At 46.7% G+C, this 16,410-nt stretch overlaps 1 protein-coding gene across 1 annotated transcript; it reads left to right on the top strand.

Annotated features, from left to right (window-relative positions):
• Positions 1-6,558: 6,558 nt before the first annotated feature.
• LOC129707944 (alpha-N-acetylgalactosamine-specific lectin-like) lies at positions 6,559-14,429 on the top strand. Its single transcript, XM_055653441.1, has 6 exons — positions 6,559-6,794; positions 6,872-6,942; positions 7,701-7,843; positions 11,522-11,671; positions 13,458-13,566; positions 14,294-14,429. The coding sequence occupies exons 1-6, from the start codon at positions 6,733-6,735 to the stop codon at positions 14,368-14,370; spliced, it is 612 nt and encodes a 203-aa protein (XP_055509416.1). The 5' UTR covers positions 6,559-6,732; the 3' UTR covers positions 14,371-14,429.
• The last annotated feature ends 1,981 nt before the right edge of the window (positions 14,430-16,410 follow it).

The following is a 16,410-nucleotide window of genomic DNA, read 5'->3' as shown; positions in this document are numbered from 1 at the left end:
GAAAGTTTTAGAGGCCTCTTCCATATCTTTTACTTTTTTCGTGAGGTCTTTGCCAAAGAGCAGTGTGTCTGGCTCAGTGGCTGGGGTTTTGCACAACCCCGCGAATTTTGGATTTAGGGCAGGTCTCATGACTTCTTTACGGAGGTTATTTATCTCGAACTGCGTATTGTACAACAGTGCGAGAGTGTCTTGTTGGTTAGTGGTCATCTCCGTGTTGTCCACAGAACGAGCAATGATGTGATGGCTGACGTCAGGAGCCTGAGGATCCGCTGCAGTTTCAGCTCCTGGTTCCGAATATTTGTCCCGACGTGCCCCCAGATTTGGCTGTTGACAGCCAGCACTTTGAGGGACTCACAATTTTCTGAAGCTGTGTACATTTTTAAAGCCTCATTAACCACCTGCTCCTATAGGGGCCTGTTGGAGAGGTGGTTGATGCTGGCCGCTAGTTTAGGCTCTAATGGCCTTCCTGCACGTGGGGCTGCCACCACACCCAGCAGCTCTTCCTGGTCCTGCACCACTGGCATACTCCCGACTTCTTCAGCCAGCGTCCCCTCTTCCTGACCAGCCCAGTCCTGGTCACCAAAGCTACCCTCGGGGAAGGAGGAAGCGATGGGCAGTGCACAAGGCACTGTGGAGGGAGTGCCTGAACTCCCCCTGCGAGAGCCCCCTCACGCAGCTCGTCTCGCTGGAGCACCTGCTCCAGGAGCCACTCTATGCGGCTCAGGTGGCTGTCTCTCCCCCGTGCGGGTGGAGAGACGTCCCCGTCCGACAAGTCGGAAGCCACAGGCCGGACGCTTTTTCAGGTGGCTTTACATCCAGCCCGCTGCTCAGGCGCTAGCGAGACTGGGCTCGGCACAGTGTCTGGGATTGCGGAGCGCCCGTTAAGCGGTCCTCCCGCCTGTTCCTGCGCCCCACAGATGGAATGCTCCTCCATTGGGGTCGAGCGGGGGACAGGTTTGTTCAAGAGCCTTTTTGTTCTCTACCTGTAAAACAAAGCAGAAGGCTCTCCTGTGAAAGAAACCCGACCTCAGGGTACCTACCTGACGGTCCATCTTTCAATCTGTAGAGGGAGCGCCTGACTCCCGATGAGGTCGCTGTTGCACTGCTGAATGCAATGCCGCGCATGCACGCTGCGCGGGTTCTTCACATAGCCACTCACGTGACTCCGAAGTAAAATCATTAATTTGTTGCAGGCTTGTGCCAATTCTGCTGCTTTTTTATTTGGCAATGTTACAGACATGTGGACTGAGTTAATTGTGAATCCCAGAAAGTCCATAGTTGTGGATGGTGTCAACTTAGATTTATCTGGATGTATAACAAACCCCAGAGTTTTAAACAATTGTATAGTAGCTAATACTGCTGGTTTAGCCAATTCCAGGGTTTTGCCCACTATTAAAATGTCAACAAGATATGCCATGACAATATGTTTTTGTTTTCTTAGTATTGCCAAGGCTGGTTTTAATATCTTGGTAAATAATCTTGGGGCTGATGTTAGCACATTTGGCAACGCTTTATACTGCCATTGTTGCCCCATCCAGTTAAACTTTAGGTATCTACGATGATCCTTATGAATGGGTACTGAATAGTATGCATCTTTTAGATCGATGCATGCCATGAAGTATCCTCTGGAAATCAATTGTTTGGCAGTAACAAATGTTTCCATTTTCAGATTCAATTTGAATTTTGAAATGTATATACTGGACAAAAGTATTCAGTGTCATCAAGTCAATGATGACGCGACATCCACCATCTCTCTTGGTTTTTGTAAAGATATTTGATACAAATTCCAAAGGGTCATGTTCCGATTTCTCTGTGACTCCTTTTGTATGTAATCTCACCAGTTCTGCCTGTCCCTCGCATTTTTCTTTTTGTGAGAGGGTAAACTCCCTGTGGGGTGCATGCTGTTAGTATAGGCTCTGCACCTTTTATGTTCTGAAAGGAACCAGACCCACCTACCTCCATGCTTACCGGTGGAATGTTAATTTCTTGGGTTTCCGGTCCTTCATCGATCGAGGTGTTGCTGTATGGGATTGGCGCATCGTCCATGGGGTCCGCTCTGGGCCCTGGCCTAAAAACTACCTCTGGGGATATTATGCGGGCCCCATGCTTTCACCAGCACCATGATGTTGACGCCTGCTGGTGGATGTTTAGGGGTGCTGCCGTCTGGGTTGCTTGGCCTTGCTCGTTCCGAGGCCTGCCCTCATGAGTCCAAGCGCTTTCGACTCCTCATCCAGATCTTTTACCTGTTTCGACAGGTCCTTTCCAAATAGCAGGATTTGAGGTTGTGAGGTCGGAGATTTGCACAAACCTGCAAATTTGGGATTAAGGGCAGGTCTTATGGCATCTTTCCGCAGGCTATTTATCTCGTACTGTGTGTTACACAGTAGAGCCAGGGTGTCCTGCTGGTTGTTGGTCATTTCGACACCATCCACGCAACGAGCGTATAATGTAATGGCTGACGTCAGGAGCTTCAGAATTTTTTGGAGTTTTACCTCTTGGGTTCGTATGCCCAACCCAATGTACCCCCAGATATGGCTGTTGACAACCGGTACATTGAGTGAAATGCAATTCTCCGGGAGCGTGTATAATTTCAACGCCTCATTTACTACCTGTTCTTGTAGTGGGTTGAAGGACAGGTAGTCAATACTGGCCGCCAGTTTGGACTGCAACGGCTGTCCCGCTCGCGGTGATACCACGTAGCGGTTTACCACTCCCAGCAGCTCTTCCTGTACCTGCACCCACAGCATACTGCTATCATCTTCAGCCAAAGACCCCTCTTCTTGACCAGCCCAGCCCTGGTCAGCAACGCTCCCCTCTGCTGAGGGAGATGCGATGGTCAATGCTGGATATTGCACTGTTGCGGGTGTGCATGCCCTCACTTGGCGGACTTGCCCCATCTCCCGGAGCAAGTCCCGCTGGAGCATTTGCTCCATCAACCTCTCCATGGGGGACAAACGGTCACCTTTGCCGCTCTCGGGCGGCGTGTCTTCCGTGCAGGACTCATCGGAGTCTACTGTCCAGACCGACTTCTGCTTTGCCTTGCCTCCAACCCGCTGCGGTGGTTTGAGCTGAGCAGCTTGCGATACCCCATTAGTCACTGCCTGTCATTCTGAAAAGGACCCATTTGCTCCTACTCTTTGCATTGTGGGCTCCATCTTTCCATACCCATCAGTGCCAGCTCTTATTTGTTTTGAACCTTTTCACACCTCTACTTTCCATCTCCCTTGTCTCTCAATCTGAAGAAAGGTTTCGGCCAAATACGTTACCTATTCTTTTTTTCCAGATATGCTTCCTAAATGCTGAGTTAATCAAGCATTTTGTGTCTATCTCCAGCTAATGACCAGCCAATTAAGCTGCTCCCAATCATCAGGAGTTGTCCACAGTGCAGGCAAGTGTCACATACCCTCCAAGATTAAACTTGCCCACGCTCAGTGCTGGTTTCACAAAGATCGCTTGGTTCTGAACCACATCACAGCCTTGGTCCAAACACGGAGCAAAGAGCTGCATTCTGGAAAGACCCATGAAACACCCAGGAAAGAGACTGAAGCACCCCTGACAGACGAAGCCATCGCTCAAGCCGGTGAACCAACAAATACAACACCACGTTGGTGGCATGGCCCATGAAATACCAAAGTGAACATCTATTTGTGGAGCAGCAGGGGATGGGTGAGACCTCCGATCAATATTTCTCCCCTATTTTTACTCTGGGCAAAGACATGATGACAAGGGAGCCCAAGAAAGTTAATGGAGGCCTCTTGGTTATAGTCAGCATTACAGCAGAGGAGCTGTTAGATGTCTTAAAGCACAAATCTCTGGAGCCTGATCCAAGAAGAATGTGGGAGCTACAGAAAAACTGTGGAGCTCAGAATGCACAGATGGTCATTATTATATTGTAAGAGCGTCTCAGTAAATGTTGTAAAAACCCAACTCTTCAGCGAAGCTCCTTTGGATGGAATCTGCTGGTCATCGCTGCTCTGACCATGATGTGACTCCAAACATTCACTAAAGTCCTTACTCCCACTTTAAATGCTTCAGGGGTTAAACACACAATGATACCCCAAAACACTGTGTGATGAGCATTTTTGAGCAAATTGCTTTGGGCAGTTATTTCCAGCTTTATCAACAATCACTCACCACAAGATTAAATTGATCATATTTCATAATTACAAAGGAAAATAACGAATCTGCCCTCAGTAAGAAGTGTTAATCAGAAACATGTTATGTAACTCTCCTCTCCTCAACAATCTGAGATCAGCCGTGGTTTTACTGCAACCGCTCAGGTTCTGCATCATCAACCGTCCTTTACAACGTTCCACAGGCTCCTACCCTGAACCATTCTAATTAAATAATGACCAGCTTGTGTTTTTCTTCACAAAATAAACTCACCAGGCCATTCCTAATGCCCAGTCCTGATACCTGACAACCAGAGGACAAACACAGGATCAGTTCCCTTTTCATCCCTTGACTCAATTTGTAGAAAGGTTTCGACCCAAAATGTCACCTATTCCTTTTCTCCAGAGATACTCCACTGAGTTAATCAAACATTTTGTCTATCTCCAGCTAATGACCAGACAATCAGGCTGCTCCCAATCATCAGGAGTTGTCCACAGTGCAGGCAAGTGTCACTTCCCCCCCCCCCAATAACGGACTTGCCCACGCTCAGTGTGGGTTTCACCAAGATCACTCGGCTCTGAACCGAATCACAGACTTGGTCCAAACACGGAGCAGAAAGCTACATTCCGGAGGTGAGGCCAGAGTGAGGCTCCTTGAAAACAAGGCAGAGAATACGTCGAAGGTATGCGCACATGGTGGGGAGGGGAAAATTCAAGGGAAGAGAGAGTTTTTGTGTAATTGGAGAATTTCATGACCATTGGTCCTCAATGCACCTACTCTGGGAAAGAGACTCTGTGCATCTACCCAATCTAATCCTCTCATGATTTTATACACTCCCATAAGATCACCCTTCATCCTCCTGAGCTTCAGTCTACTCAGTATCTCGTTATAGCTCAGACCCTCTAGTCCTGGCAACATCCTTTTCGCATTTCGCATTTCGTTGTCTCTGTACTGTACACTGACAATGACAATTAAAATTGAATCTGAATCTGATCCTCATAAATTTTCAACTTGACAACATCTTTCCTGCCGAGAACTGAAAACAATACTCTAAATGTGACCTCACCAACCTCTTATACAACTGCAACATGACCTCCCGATGAAAGCCAAAGTGCCCAAAGCCTTTTTGACCACTCAATTTACCTGCATCTCCACCTTAAGGGAACCATACACCTGCACTCCTAGATCCCTCTACTTTGCCTCACTCCCTCAAACCCACTGTGGATTCAGTGGAGTAAATGATGAGAAATTGTTTCTGGTGTCTGTGATCGTAGAGACTACAGGAGAATGATGTTGTGGAAATCTGGGACCTTCACAAACTTCTCAATGTGTGGAAATAATGGTCTAATAAATCAGCGGTGAGGTGATGGTGATTTCCCTCAACAAGTGTCTCCCAGCTGGCTGAGGTGATCAGGTAACAAATGCTGCAGCGCATCGCTGCGTGAATTCCAGTTACTGATCTCTCTGCCAGGCAGCAGGAGCACGGACTAGAGGATGGAGATCTGAGATCATTTGCAAATGGGGCAGATGGGACAGGAGGAATCAGTTTTGTTCAGGAAGTTGGCATGATCTGAAACTCACGGACTGAAAGGCTGGTAGAAGCCGTCAAAAGTCAAGTCAAGTCAAGTCAAGTCAAGTTTATTTGTCACATACACATACGAGATGTGCAGTGAAATGAAAGTGGCAATGCTCGCGGAACAACAAAACAACAAAATAACTTTCAAAGGATTTGGCTGAATGTGTGAAGGGACAGTTTCCTGTGGTTCGAGGAAAGAGTAGCAGAATTGTGCTAAATGGATCACACGATCAAAGAGATGACACAGATAGGGTGGGGCAAATGGCCCCCTGCTGTGCAGGATCATTGTATCATTCTATGATTCTACCAGGGGTTGACGATGGAGCTGAAAGTACGTTGGGTCCAAGAGACCACTTGATCTGCCTGGAGTGTGAAGTGATTGGGGAACAAGAGAAAATCCAGAGAAAGAAAGGGCCATTTGGCCCATCAATCCCACCCCACTGGAGATCCTGTGGATTCCTTCCCACATCATGTTCCTGCAGGGATCTCCCTCAGCTGAGCCTGGAAATGCAACAAGCATCAAGCAGTCCATTATCTCCCCATCTTTCCATGCTCCTTCTGGCCCGACTTCACTCCAGCTCCATGTTGAAAAGTGGCCAAGATGTTGAATTGAACCAATTCTTACAAATGGATTACAAACTTTCCTGAGTCAGTGACGGAGTCAACTTTCCACTGTGATGGAAAAAGGAGAGGAAATAGACCAGAGTGAGTAAAGGAATTAGTGAGGTGTTCTGGGTTAATAATAATGTATTTGTCTAAATGTTACATCTTAATTGCTCCTGTTGATAATATTCATTAGACCCTAATACCATAAACACATAATGGGGCCATAAATGCAATCTACAGTTTGCATTCCTCAGTGTTCAGATACAGTACCGCATTCTACAGTCACACTTGGAGCTCACAAGACATTTCTGTGACTTCCTGTTCATCTTGTTCTAATCTGTCAGTCAGTGATTGGTCAGCAGGAGTTTTACGTAGATTGCTGCAGCCAATGAGTTTGATTCCAATGGTTCCAAAAGCCTCCAAGATGCCAGAACTACATGTATATAAGGATGCAACAGAATTGGAAACCTCATCGACACAGAGAGCTGGGAGAGAGAAGGTGGGAATGGCAGCAGGATATGCCCACCTTCACTGTGAAACTTGACACTAATGATGAATTGTTTTCTTGTGTTCCAGGTTCGAGGAAGGAAACATGATGCTGGTGTGGGTTTTGGTGCTGGCCGCACTGCTTGCCAGTGATGTGACAGGTAAGGTCCATTGATTCCAGGAGCGTTAGAAATATATTGGTGTGAGGAATGAATGCACAGGCACTGTGTTGGGACTGTGGAACATGGGAATTTGTGGGCATTGGGACTGGTCGGGATGTGGTAGGAAATGGCTCTTGTCTGGGATACTCATCTCAGAGCTGCTGAGTTGGAAGGTGAGTTGCAGACTCTCCTCCACATCAGGAGACACAGATTTCTCCACGGTGACGCTTCACAGGAAGACAGAGTTGCAGGAAGAGGGATATGTGACTCTCCGTCAGGAACCCAAGGATTGCGGAGGAGAAGGTTCTGCAGGCACTGGTCCAATGCAATGGGTGCAGTGTACTTGCCCACTGTGAGGGTGTGGATGGAGGTTTGAGGGAGGATGGCCAGAGTGCTGGCAATGGTACAATGGACAGAGACAGAGAATGGTTGTGGTTATGGTGGTCAATGGAAATTTAATTCCAATTCTCTGGACACATCACTGGCCAGCATGGGTCGGGTAGAAAGGCACAGTGCAGAGGAGTGTAAAATCAGAGGGCATAGGTTCAAGGTTCAAGTGGAACATTTTATAGGTTGCAGAGGAAGCATTGCAGATAGGTAGAATTACAGCATTTAAAAGGCACTTACACATGTCCATAGACATGAGTGGATGAGAGATGGATGAGAGGATATGTGCCAAAAGAAGGCAATAGGTCTCACTCAGGACGACTCTTCAGTCGGCATGTTGGTTTAAAATCCTCATTCTCTTTATCTTCCAGGAGCAAACAATTCTACCGAACCAGAGGAGACTCTGCAGAACCTTGGATGTCATGGACCATGTCTTCCATTTTGGCATTTCGATCCTTGTACAAAAACCTGTTACCGTTTTTTCAATCAGAAATTGCCATGGGCATGTGCTGAGGTAAGTCCCTGAAACCAGCGATTGCTAAGTTGAGAGATACAGCTTGGAAACAGGCCCTGCAGCACACAGACTCCAGCGATCCCTCAACACTAGTCCTGTCCTTCACACACTAGTGACAATTTACAGTTGTCCATTAACTGACAAACCTTCACATCATGGAATGTTGCACTGAAACTGGAAGGGGACCAACATCCTAGTGAGAAGGTTTGCTCATTCTACACAGGAGGGTTTAAACTACAGTAGATTGACGGAGGGGTGGGATCTCGTGCAGGACGGAAGCACATGAGAGGTTAGAAGTTGCTATGGAGGGTTATGTGAGAAAAGTTAGTGCACTGAATAAGCAGGGGAAAGGTGGAGAGGTCCCCACATGTGAGAAGGCAACACTGGATCTAGTATTGGGAAATTGGGAAGGGAAAGTTAATGAAGTGTGATTGGAGGAGCCTTTTGGGACCAGTGACCACAATTTGATTAGGTTTAAGATAGTTATGGATAGGGACGGAGAGAGTCCATGTGTTAAAATGCTCAACTGGGGTAAGGCCAACTTTGAGGGTATGAGAGAAGGGCTTGCTCAAGTTGACTGGAGCAGGTTATTTGAGGGGAAAGGAACATCGGCCAAGTGGGATGTTTTAAAGTGTACCGAAGAAAGCTAATGATGTGTATGTCCCCGTTAGAGTGAAGGGCAAAGCCGGAAAACATAAGGAAGCTTGGCTGACGAGGGAAATTGAAACGTTAGTCAAAAACAAGAAGAATGCATGGGGCAGGTATAGGCAGCTGGGAACAAAGAAGTAAACTAAAAAAGGAAATCAGAAGGGCAAAAAGGGGCCAGGAGATAGCTCTGGTGGGTAGCATTAAGGACAATCCCAAAAGATTTCATAAATACATAAGGGGGGAAAGGGTAACTAGAGAGAGAGAGAGAGAGTGGGACCTCTCAAGAATCAAAGCCGTCACCATTGTGTGGAGCCACAGGAGATGGGCAAGGTCCTAAATGAGTATTTCTCTTCTGTATTTACAGAAGAGAAAGACAGTAGGACGGAGGAAATTGGAGCAGTCACTAGAATTGGCTTGAGAGCAGTCGGGTTTACTGTTGAAGGGGTACTGAAGGTACTGTCTTGTTTGAAGGTAGACAAATCTCCAGGGCATGATCTGATATATCAGAGTACATTGTGGGAATCTAGAGAGGAAATTGCAGGAGCCCTAGTTGAAATTTCAGAGTCCTCCTTAAATGTAGGAGAGGTGCCAGAAGACTGGAGGGTGGCAAATGTTGTACCTCTTTACAAGAACGGCTTCAGGAAAAATGCTGGGAACTATAGACCAGTGTGCTTAATATTTGGGGTTAGACAAAAATGCTGGGCGAGGCTGCATCTATGGAGCAAAGGAAATAGGCGACGTTTCGTGTCGAGACCCTTCTTCAGGACTGGATAGACTCGGCTTGAACTCGCTAGAATTTAGAAGATGGAGGGGGGATCTTATAGAAACTTACAAAATTCTTAAGGGGTTGGACAGGCTAGATGCAGGAAGATTGTTCTCGATGTTGGGGAAGTCCAGAACAAGGGGTCACAGTTTAAGGATAGGGGGAAATCATTTAGGACCGAGATAAGAAAAACATTTTTGACACAGAGAGTGGTGAATCTCTGAAATTCCCTGCCACAGAAGGTAGTTGAGGCCAGTTCATTGGATATATTTAAGTGGGAGTTGGATGTGGCCCTTATGGATAAAGGGATCAGGGGGTATGGAGAGAAGGCAGGTACAGGATACTGAGTTTGATGATCAGCCATGATCATATTGAATGGCGGTGCAGGCTCGAAGGGCTGAATGGCCTACTCCTGCACCTATTTTCTATGTTTCAGACATCTGTAGTTGATAAGTTACTTGAGAGTATTCTAAGGGATAGGATATACAGGCATTTGGATGGGCAAAGCATAATTAGGGATAGTCAGCATGATTTTGTAAGTGGAAGGACGTGTCTTACAACTCTGATCGATTATTTTGAAGATGTGACCAAAAAGGTTGATTGGGGCAGAGCTGTAGATGGTGTGTACATGGACTTCAGTAAGGCGTTCAACAAGGTTCCACATGTTAGGCTGCTCTGGAAGGTTAGATCGCATGTGGTCCAAGGAGGGATACTATAGCAGAATGGTTAGCAAATTGGCTCCATGGAAGGTAGCAGAGGGTAATGGTGGAAGGTTGCTTCTCAGACTGGATGCCTGTGACTAGTGGTGTGCCTCGGGGTTCGATGCTGGGCCCGTTACTGTTTGTCATTTACATCAATGATTTGGATGAGAACATACAGGGTAAGATTTGCAAGTTTGCTGATGAAACAAAAGTTAGTGGTTTTGCAGATAAAGATGATTGCGAACAATTGCAGCAGAATCTGGATCAATTGGCCAGGTGGGCGGAGGAATGGTTGATGGAATTTAATACAAAGAAGTGTGAGGTGTTGCATTTTGGGATGTTGGATAAGGGCAGAACCTACACAGTAAATGTGGGCCTCTGGGAAGTGTTGTAGAGTAGAGGGATCTAGTACAGGTTCCTTGAAGGTCGAGTCGCAGGAAGATAAGGTAGATAAGTTGGCACTTAGGCCATCAGTCAGAATATTGAGTATAGAAGTTGGGAGGTCATGTTGCAGTTGTAAAAGACTTTGGTGAGACCACATTTAGAATATTTGGTTCAGTTCTGGGCACCATGTTATCGGAAAGATATTGTCAAGCTTGAAATGGTTCAGAAAAGATTTACGAGGATGTTGCCAAGACCACAGGGTGTGAGCTATAGGGGGAAGTTGTGTAGGCTAGATCTCTATTCCATGGAGCGCATGAGGATGAGGAGAGATCTTATCGGGCATACAAAATCATGAGAGGATTAGACCAAGTAGATACACAGTCTTTTTCCCAGATAGGGGAATCAAGAACCAGAAGAGGTTCAAGGTGAAGGGGAAAAGATTTAATAGGAATCTGAGGGGTAACTTTTTCACACAAAAGGTGGTGCACGTATGGAACAAGCTGTCAGAGGAGGTAGTTGAGGCTGGGACGGTCCCATTGTTTAAAAAAAGTTAGACAGGTACATGGATAGGACAGGTTTTGGAGGGATATGGACCATGCACCGGCAAGTGGGACTAGTGTAGCTGGGACATTGTTGGCCAGTGTGGGCGAGTTGGGCCGAAGGGCCTGTTTCCACACTGCATCACTCTCTGACTACAACCGGAGCACCTGGAAAAACAAACTTGTTTACAGGGAGAACATACAAACTCCTTAAGGAGAATGCCCATGATCCCGTGTCTCTGGCACAGTAAGGCAGCAGCTCTATCACTGCATCAGTATGCGCTGGAATGCCTGGGGAACATTGGCCATGCTGGTTTAATCCCATGAACTCACAGCACAGCCTCTCGTTGAATTGCCTGCGATGAGTCCCTGTGTTGCAGGGTGTGCTTCACTGCAGCCGTGGGCACCAGTTTCTATCGCTCAGACCAGTGGGTGAAATATTGGGGATTTGAGGGGAAACTCCACATCCAGGAGTTAACACGGAGCTGGGGTTGACACCAAAGTGTTTAAAGAACTAGACCTCTATTTGAAGGGAACAAAGTTGCTGAATGTCCACTTCACTTTGGATGATTTACTGAATGACGAACAAGGGGATGAAACACGGTGGTTGAAACAAGAGATAAAATACTTTGTTTGTTTCCAGCATCACTGCAGATCGATGGGATCTCGTGGACGTCATGTACATCTGGCTTCTATCATGTCGTGCCATCAAAACTCAGTAATTTCCCACTTGATCAGGCCTGGGTGTGGAGGAATACAAAGCGCTTGGATTGGTCTCAACGACAGATGCTGTGTAAGTTTATTGGTGACACGTTATCTTGCAGGCCCTCGCGACACTGGGCAGACCTGCATTTGTTGTTCTCCCCTGATTATCGTCTGACTATATCAGAGAGTAGGTTACAGTCAACACATTGATGGATCTCTGGGGTCACATCGTTGTTCATAGGTACGTAGTTTGGATCCAAGTAAATAAACTGCAATCACTCTGGAGAAACAAGTTACCATCAGTAATGGGGACTGAAACTACTGGACTGCTGTAAACACTCCTCTGGTTCACTGTTGTTCTTCAGGGTAAGAAATCTGCCCTCCTTCCCCAGTCTGGCCTCACCACGACTCCAGAGCTCCATCAATGTGTTGTTGACTCTTACCTGCCGTCTGACAATAAATTCAGGTCCGGTCACTGTCACCACGTCCTGTGAACAAATGAAATCCCACATGTTCATGTGTTTGTTTCTGCTCCACATGAGCCTTCACTCACCCTCCTTCATCTCACACCGTCACTGGGAATTTCCTTTCCCCTCGTCAGCTTCACTGTCTTCCACCTAAACGTGAGATTCTGATCGGTCTCAATGCCCCCTCACCACAGTCAGTCACATCATCAACACTCTGGGGAAAAGGGTTTCTATGGACGAGGCTGCTGGGTTGATCAGTGACTCCTTTATATTTATTCTCCCTGCTTTTCCACTGCACCACCAGTGGAAACATTTCTCCACGTCGACCCTATTCCATCGCCATAGTTTGAAGGTGGGTCCCAGTGACCCCCTCGGCCACCCCACACACAGGCATCTGCCATTAACATCCGTGTTAATTGTAGTTATGGCTCCATGGTTACAGCAGGTAAACACATTCAGAGAGAAAGAGGGAGAGGGAGATCACCCGCAGTCACTGGTGGATGAAATGGCTCTGGTTGGTCCAACCTTTGTTGGGAAGTACCATCTCTCAGTTCTGCAGCCTTCCCTGAAATATGTTTTCACCTTGACTGGTGTCTTTGTGCCTTTCACATGTCATGGAGACCAGAACTGTGCTCAGTATCCAAGTGCATTCTTACCAAGGTTCTATATCAGTCCCACTCAACCTCTGCTTTTCAACTCGAGAACTGGTCTCCACAGCTTTGAATAAATTATGTGAATTCCTGTACCACTGCATTTATTCACAAACCCTTTCTCCACACTCCCTGGTTCTGGTTAATCCTTCCGGTTAATCTTTCCCCGGAAACTCTCTGAAGGAAGAAATGAATCATTGAATTTTAATAACCTGCTGGAGGTCAGTAATAGTTTGGGGTATTCTGCAAAGACCCACTGAATGGAGGAGCAGTGTTGGTGCCGGTGGGGTGGAGGGGTGAGGGAGTGGGTGAAATGCGCAGTGTTCCATTCCTCCACACACACAACAGACTCTGTGCTACAACTCACTGTCTCCATCTCCTGTTGGGTTTGGCATTCTGTGTACATTGGTCTGCAGGGGTCTACAGTTATTTTCTTCATTGTTCACCGACTTTCTCTGGGAGATTCTACTTTGTATTTGTGTGGAATTACCATCTTTTCCTCATTTTCTGAGTTACCATTGCTCCTCTTCTCTGACCTTTACTCTCAGATCCTGTCACTTTCATCCCAAAGATTCTGTTACTTCCATGAGATTTCCCCACCCTGCCAGTCCATAGTTTAAACTCCCATCCACTGCCTTACTTGTCCCTGCTGCTCGTATTCTGCTCTCACTCCGGCTCAGGTACAGCTCCTCCCTGTACTGTTATGTGGCAGCTTACTCAGCATTCCAACAGCAACAACCATTGTTTATACCCACAGGAAGGTCATTTCAAATGGATTGATGGATCTGCGTACAGTTACTCACACTTTGCTTGTGGAGAACCTAATAACTCTGGCAACGAAGATTGTGTGGAAACTAACTTTAATGGTAAGTGTAACAATGGCAGAAATATTGTTCTGTTGGAAGTTGATTTCAGACACTGTATTGAACAATAGATTACCTCCACAGACCAGCAGTTACACAGAGGGAGTGAACCAGCCTCATGGGTCCTGTGCTCTGCAGAACTGGACTGACTGCCCAGCAGTGAGAGGAGGATATATGGGATGTAATGCAGGAGTCAGGGGAACAGACACGGAGTGTAACTGTGCAGGAGGAATGTACAAAAGGATAACACTGGAGTTAGAGGAAGATACAGTGGTGAAGGATTTAAAGGGGGATGTCATTAGGATGTTTCCTCAAGTGTGAAATCAGATTTACTGGTCAACAATGTGAAATAGCCACCGATAAATCAAAGCGAGAAGAGAGAAAATATTCTTGACTTGTGCGTGGTGGGCAGGTGGGGATCAGGAGCACGTAATCGAGGCAGAGAGCACAGATGTACTTAAGGGAGAGGTGGATGGAGAAAGGAACAGACAGATGTGTTGATGGGGTCGGATGCAGGGAGGGTGAATGCTGGAAATACTCAGTGGGTCAGGCAGCATCTGTGGAGAGAGGAACAGAGATACTGCAACAGCTGCTTTAATGAACATTCTGTTTTCTCTCCACGTGCTAACTGACCAATTGAATATTTCCAGTATTAGTTCAGATTTCTGGAATCTGCAGCATTTTGTTTGTGGACAAACCGGTAAATGCTTTCTTCTTTTCTTGCTTCTAGGTGTGGGATTGTGGAATGATCTGTCATGTAACGTACGCAGGAGTTTTGTTTGTTCCTACAGAACGTGCCACAATTAGAAGACTCCAGAATCATTCCCTCATCCTTTCCAGCAGTGGATCCAGTGCTTTGATTTCTTTGTAGCCGCTCTCACTGTCTGTGGTGACTATAATCATTTAGCTTCTTAGCCAATAATAAAGAGAACTGCATCATAAGGTGTGTGTTTGGTGCTGTGTGAGTCCAGTTTCTCGCAGCCTTCCTATCCCACTGTTGCTTCCTCCCCACCTCTGCACTCAGTGCTGCGCTGAGGAGACAGACTTTACACAATGAACTCTTGTCCTTCGGCCACACCCGGTGTGTCGGGTCCCAGACACCGCACCTGGGTGAGAAATAAAGGCTGTGGAGAGGATACATGGGGAGTTAGTGGGATAGTTGCAGGGAGAGAGCTTTCACAGTCCTGTGGGTGAGCTGCAGAAGATGAACTGGGACCAGAAATTCCTCAGCACAGGTGTCGGGACATGATGTGAAGGAAGTCAAGCCTTGCCCAACTCTCCAGTCAATGGCCTGTGGGAGAGTGAGAGAGATAGTGGGACTAACTCAACATTACACAGGGTGTATAGTTGGGACAGGGAGCGCACCTTTGCGGGGCACCTTGCTGAGATCTTAATATCCTCGCTCACCACAGATTAAGTCTCGGAGGACCAGCGAGTATTCACTACCATCCCATTATTTAATGGAAGCAGAGATAATCGAGAAGTTTAGAGGATGGTGAGCCTCACACCTGTGGTAGAGAAATATTGGAGGGGATTCATTGGGATAGGATTTACTCCCATTTGGAAGAGAATGGGATAATTAGGACAGTCAGAAGGCTTTGTCCATGTATTCTCTTACTAACGATAGAGTTTTTGGAAAAGGTGACAATAGCGATTGATGAGTGTGTGACAGTGGATGTCTTGAAGAAACCTTCAAGATGGTGGCAGCAATGGACAGAGGAAAACAACGGTGGGACGTATTGTCGAGGCGTCAGGTATAAATGGAGTCAATAGAAGGGAGGTTGGTTTGTGCGACGGTCTGGGCTGCGTCCACAATTCGCTGCAATTTCTAGCGGTCTTGGATGGAGCTGTTCCCAAACCAAGCTGTGATGCGTCCCGATAAAATGTTTGCTGTGGTGCTTGTAAACTGGACAATAAGCCCAAGGCAAAATATATTTTGCCTCAGTGACTCGGGCTCAGCATGTCCACATACATTCCAGGTGTTGATTAGTTCATTAAGGGAGAGTGGATAAGGAGAACCAGTGGATGTGTTATATCTGGACTTTCAGAAGGTTTTCGACAAGGTCCCACATAAGAGATTAGTATACAAACATAAAGCACACAGTATTGGAGGTTCAGTATTGATGTGGATAGAGAACTGGTTGGCAGACAGGAAGCTAAGAGTAGGAGTAAACGGGTCCTTTTCACAATGGCAGGCAGTGACTAGTGGGGTACCGCAAGGCTCAGTGCTGGGACCCCAGCTATTTACAATATATATTAATGATCTGGGTGAGGGAATTGAATGCAATGTCTCCAAGTTTGCGGAAGACACGAAGCAGGGGGGCAATGTTAGCTGTGAGGAGGATGCTAGGAGACTGCAAGGTGACTTGGATAGGCTGGGTGAGTGGACAAATGCATGGCAGATGCAGTATAATGTGGATAAATGTGAGGTTATCCACTTTGGTGGCAAAAACAGGAAAGTTGGCTATTACCTGAATAGTGGCCGATGCGGAAAATTGGAAGTAGGCATGCAGGTGCAGCAGGCAGTGAAGAAAGCGAATGGTATGTTAGCATTCATAGCAAAAGGATTTGAGTATAAGAGCAAGGATTTGAGTATAAGAGTCAAGACCTGAAACATTGCCTATCGCCTTCGCTCCATAGATGCTGCCTCACCCGCTGAGTTTCTCCAGCATTTTTGTCTACCTTCGATTTTCCAGCATCTGCAATTCCTTCTTAAACATTTCTTCAAAGTAGACATACCTTGAGGGGATTTATACAAAAGATAGACAGAGAGTGCTGGAGTAACTCAGCGGGTCATGCAGCATCTCTGGAGAAAAAGGGCAGATGACGTTTCGGGCTGGGACCCTG

This window comes from Leucoraja erinacea, chromosome 22, assembly GCF_028641065.1.
Source record: "Leucoraja erinacea ecotype New England chromosome 22, Leri_hhj_1, whole genome shotgun sequence".
In the NCBI taxonomy this organism is placed as follows: domain Eukaryota; kingdom Metazoa; phylum Chordata; class Chondrichthyes; order Rajiformes; family Rajidae; genus Leucoraja; species Leucoraja erinaceus.
This window is presented reverse-complemented; position numbering and strand designations above follow the sequence as displayed.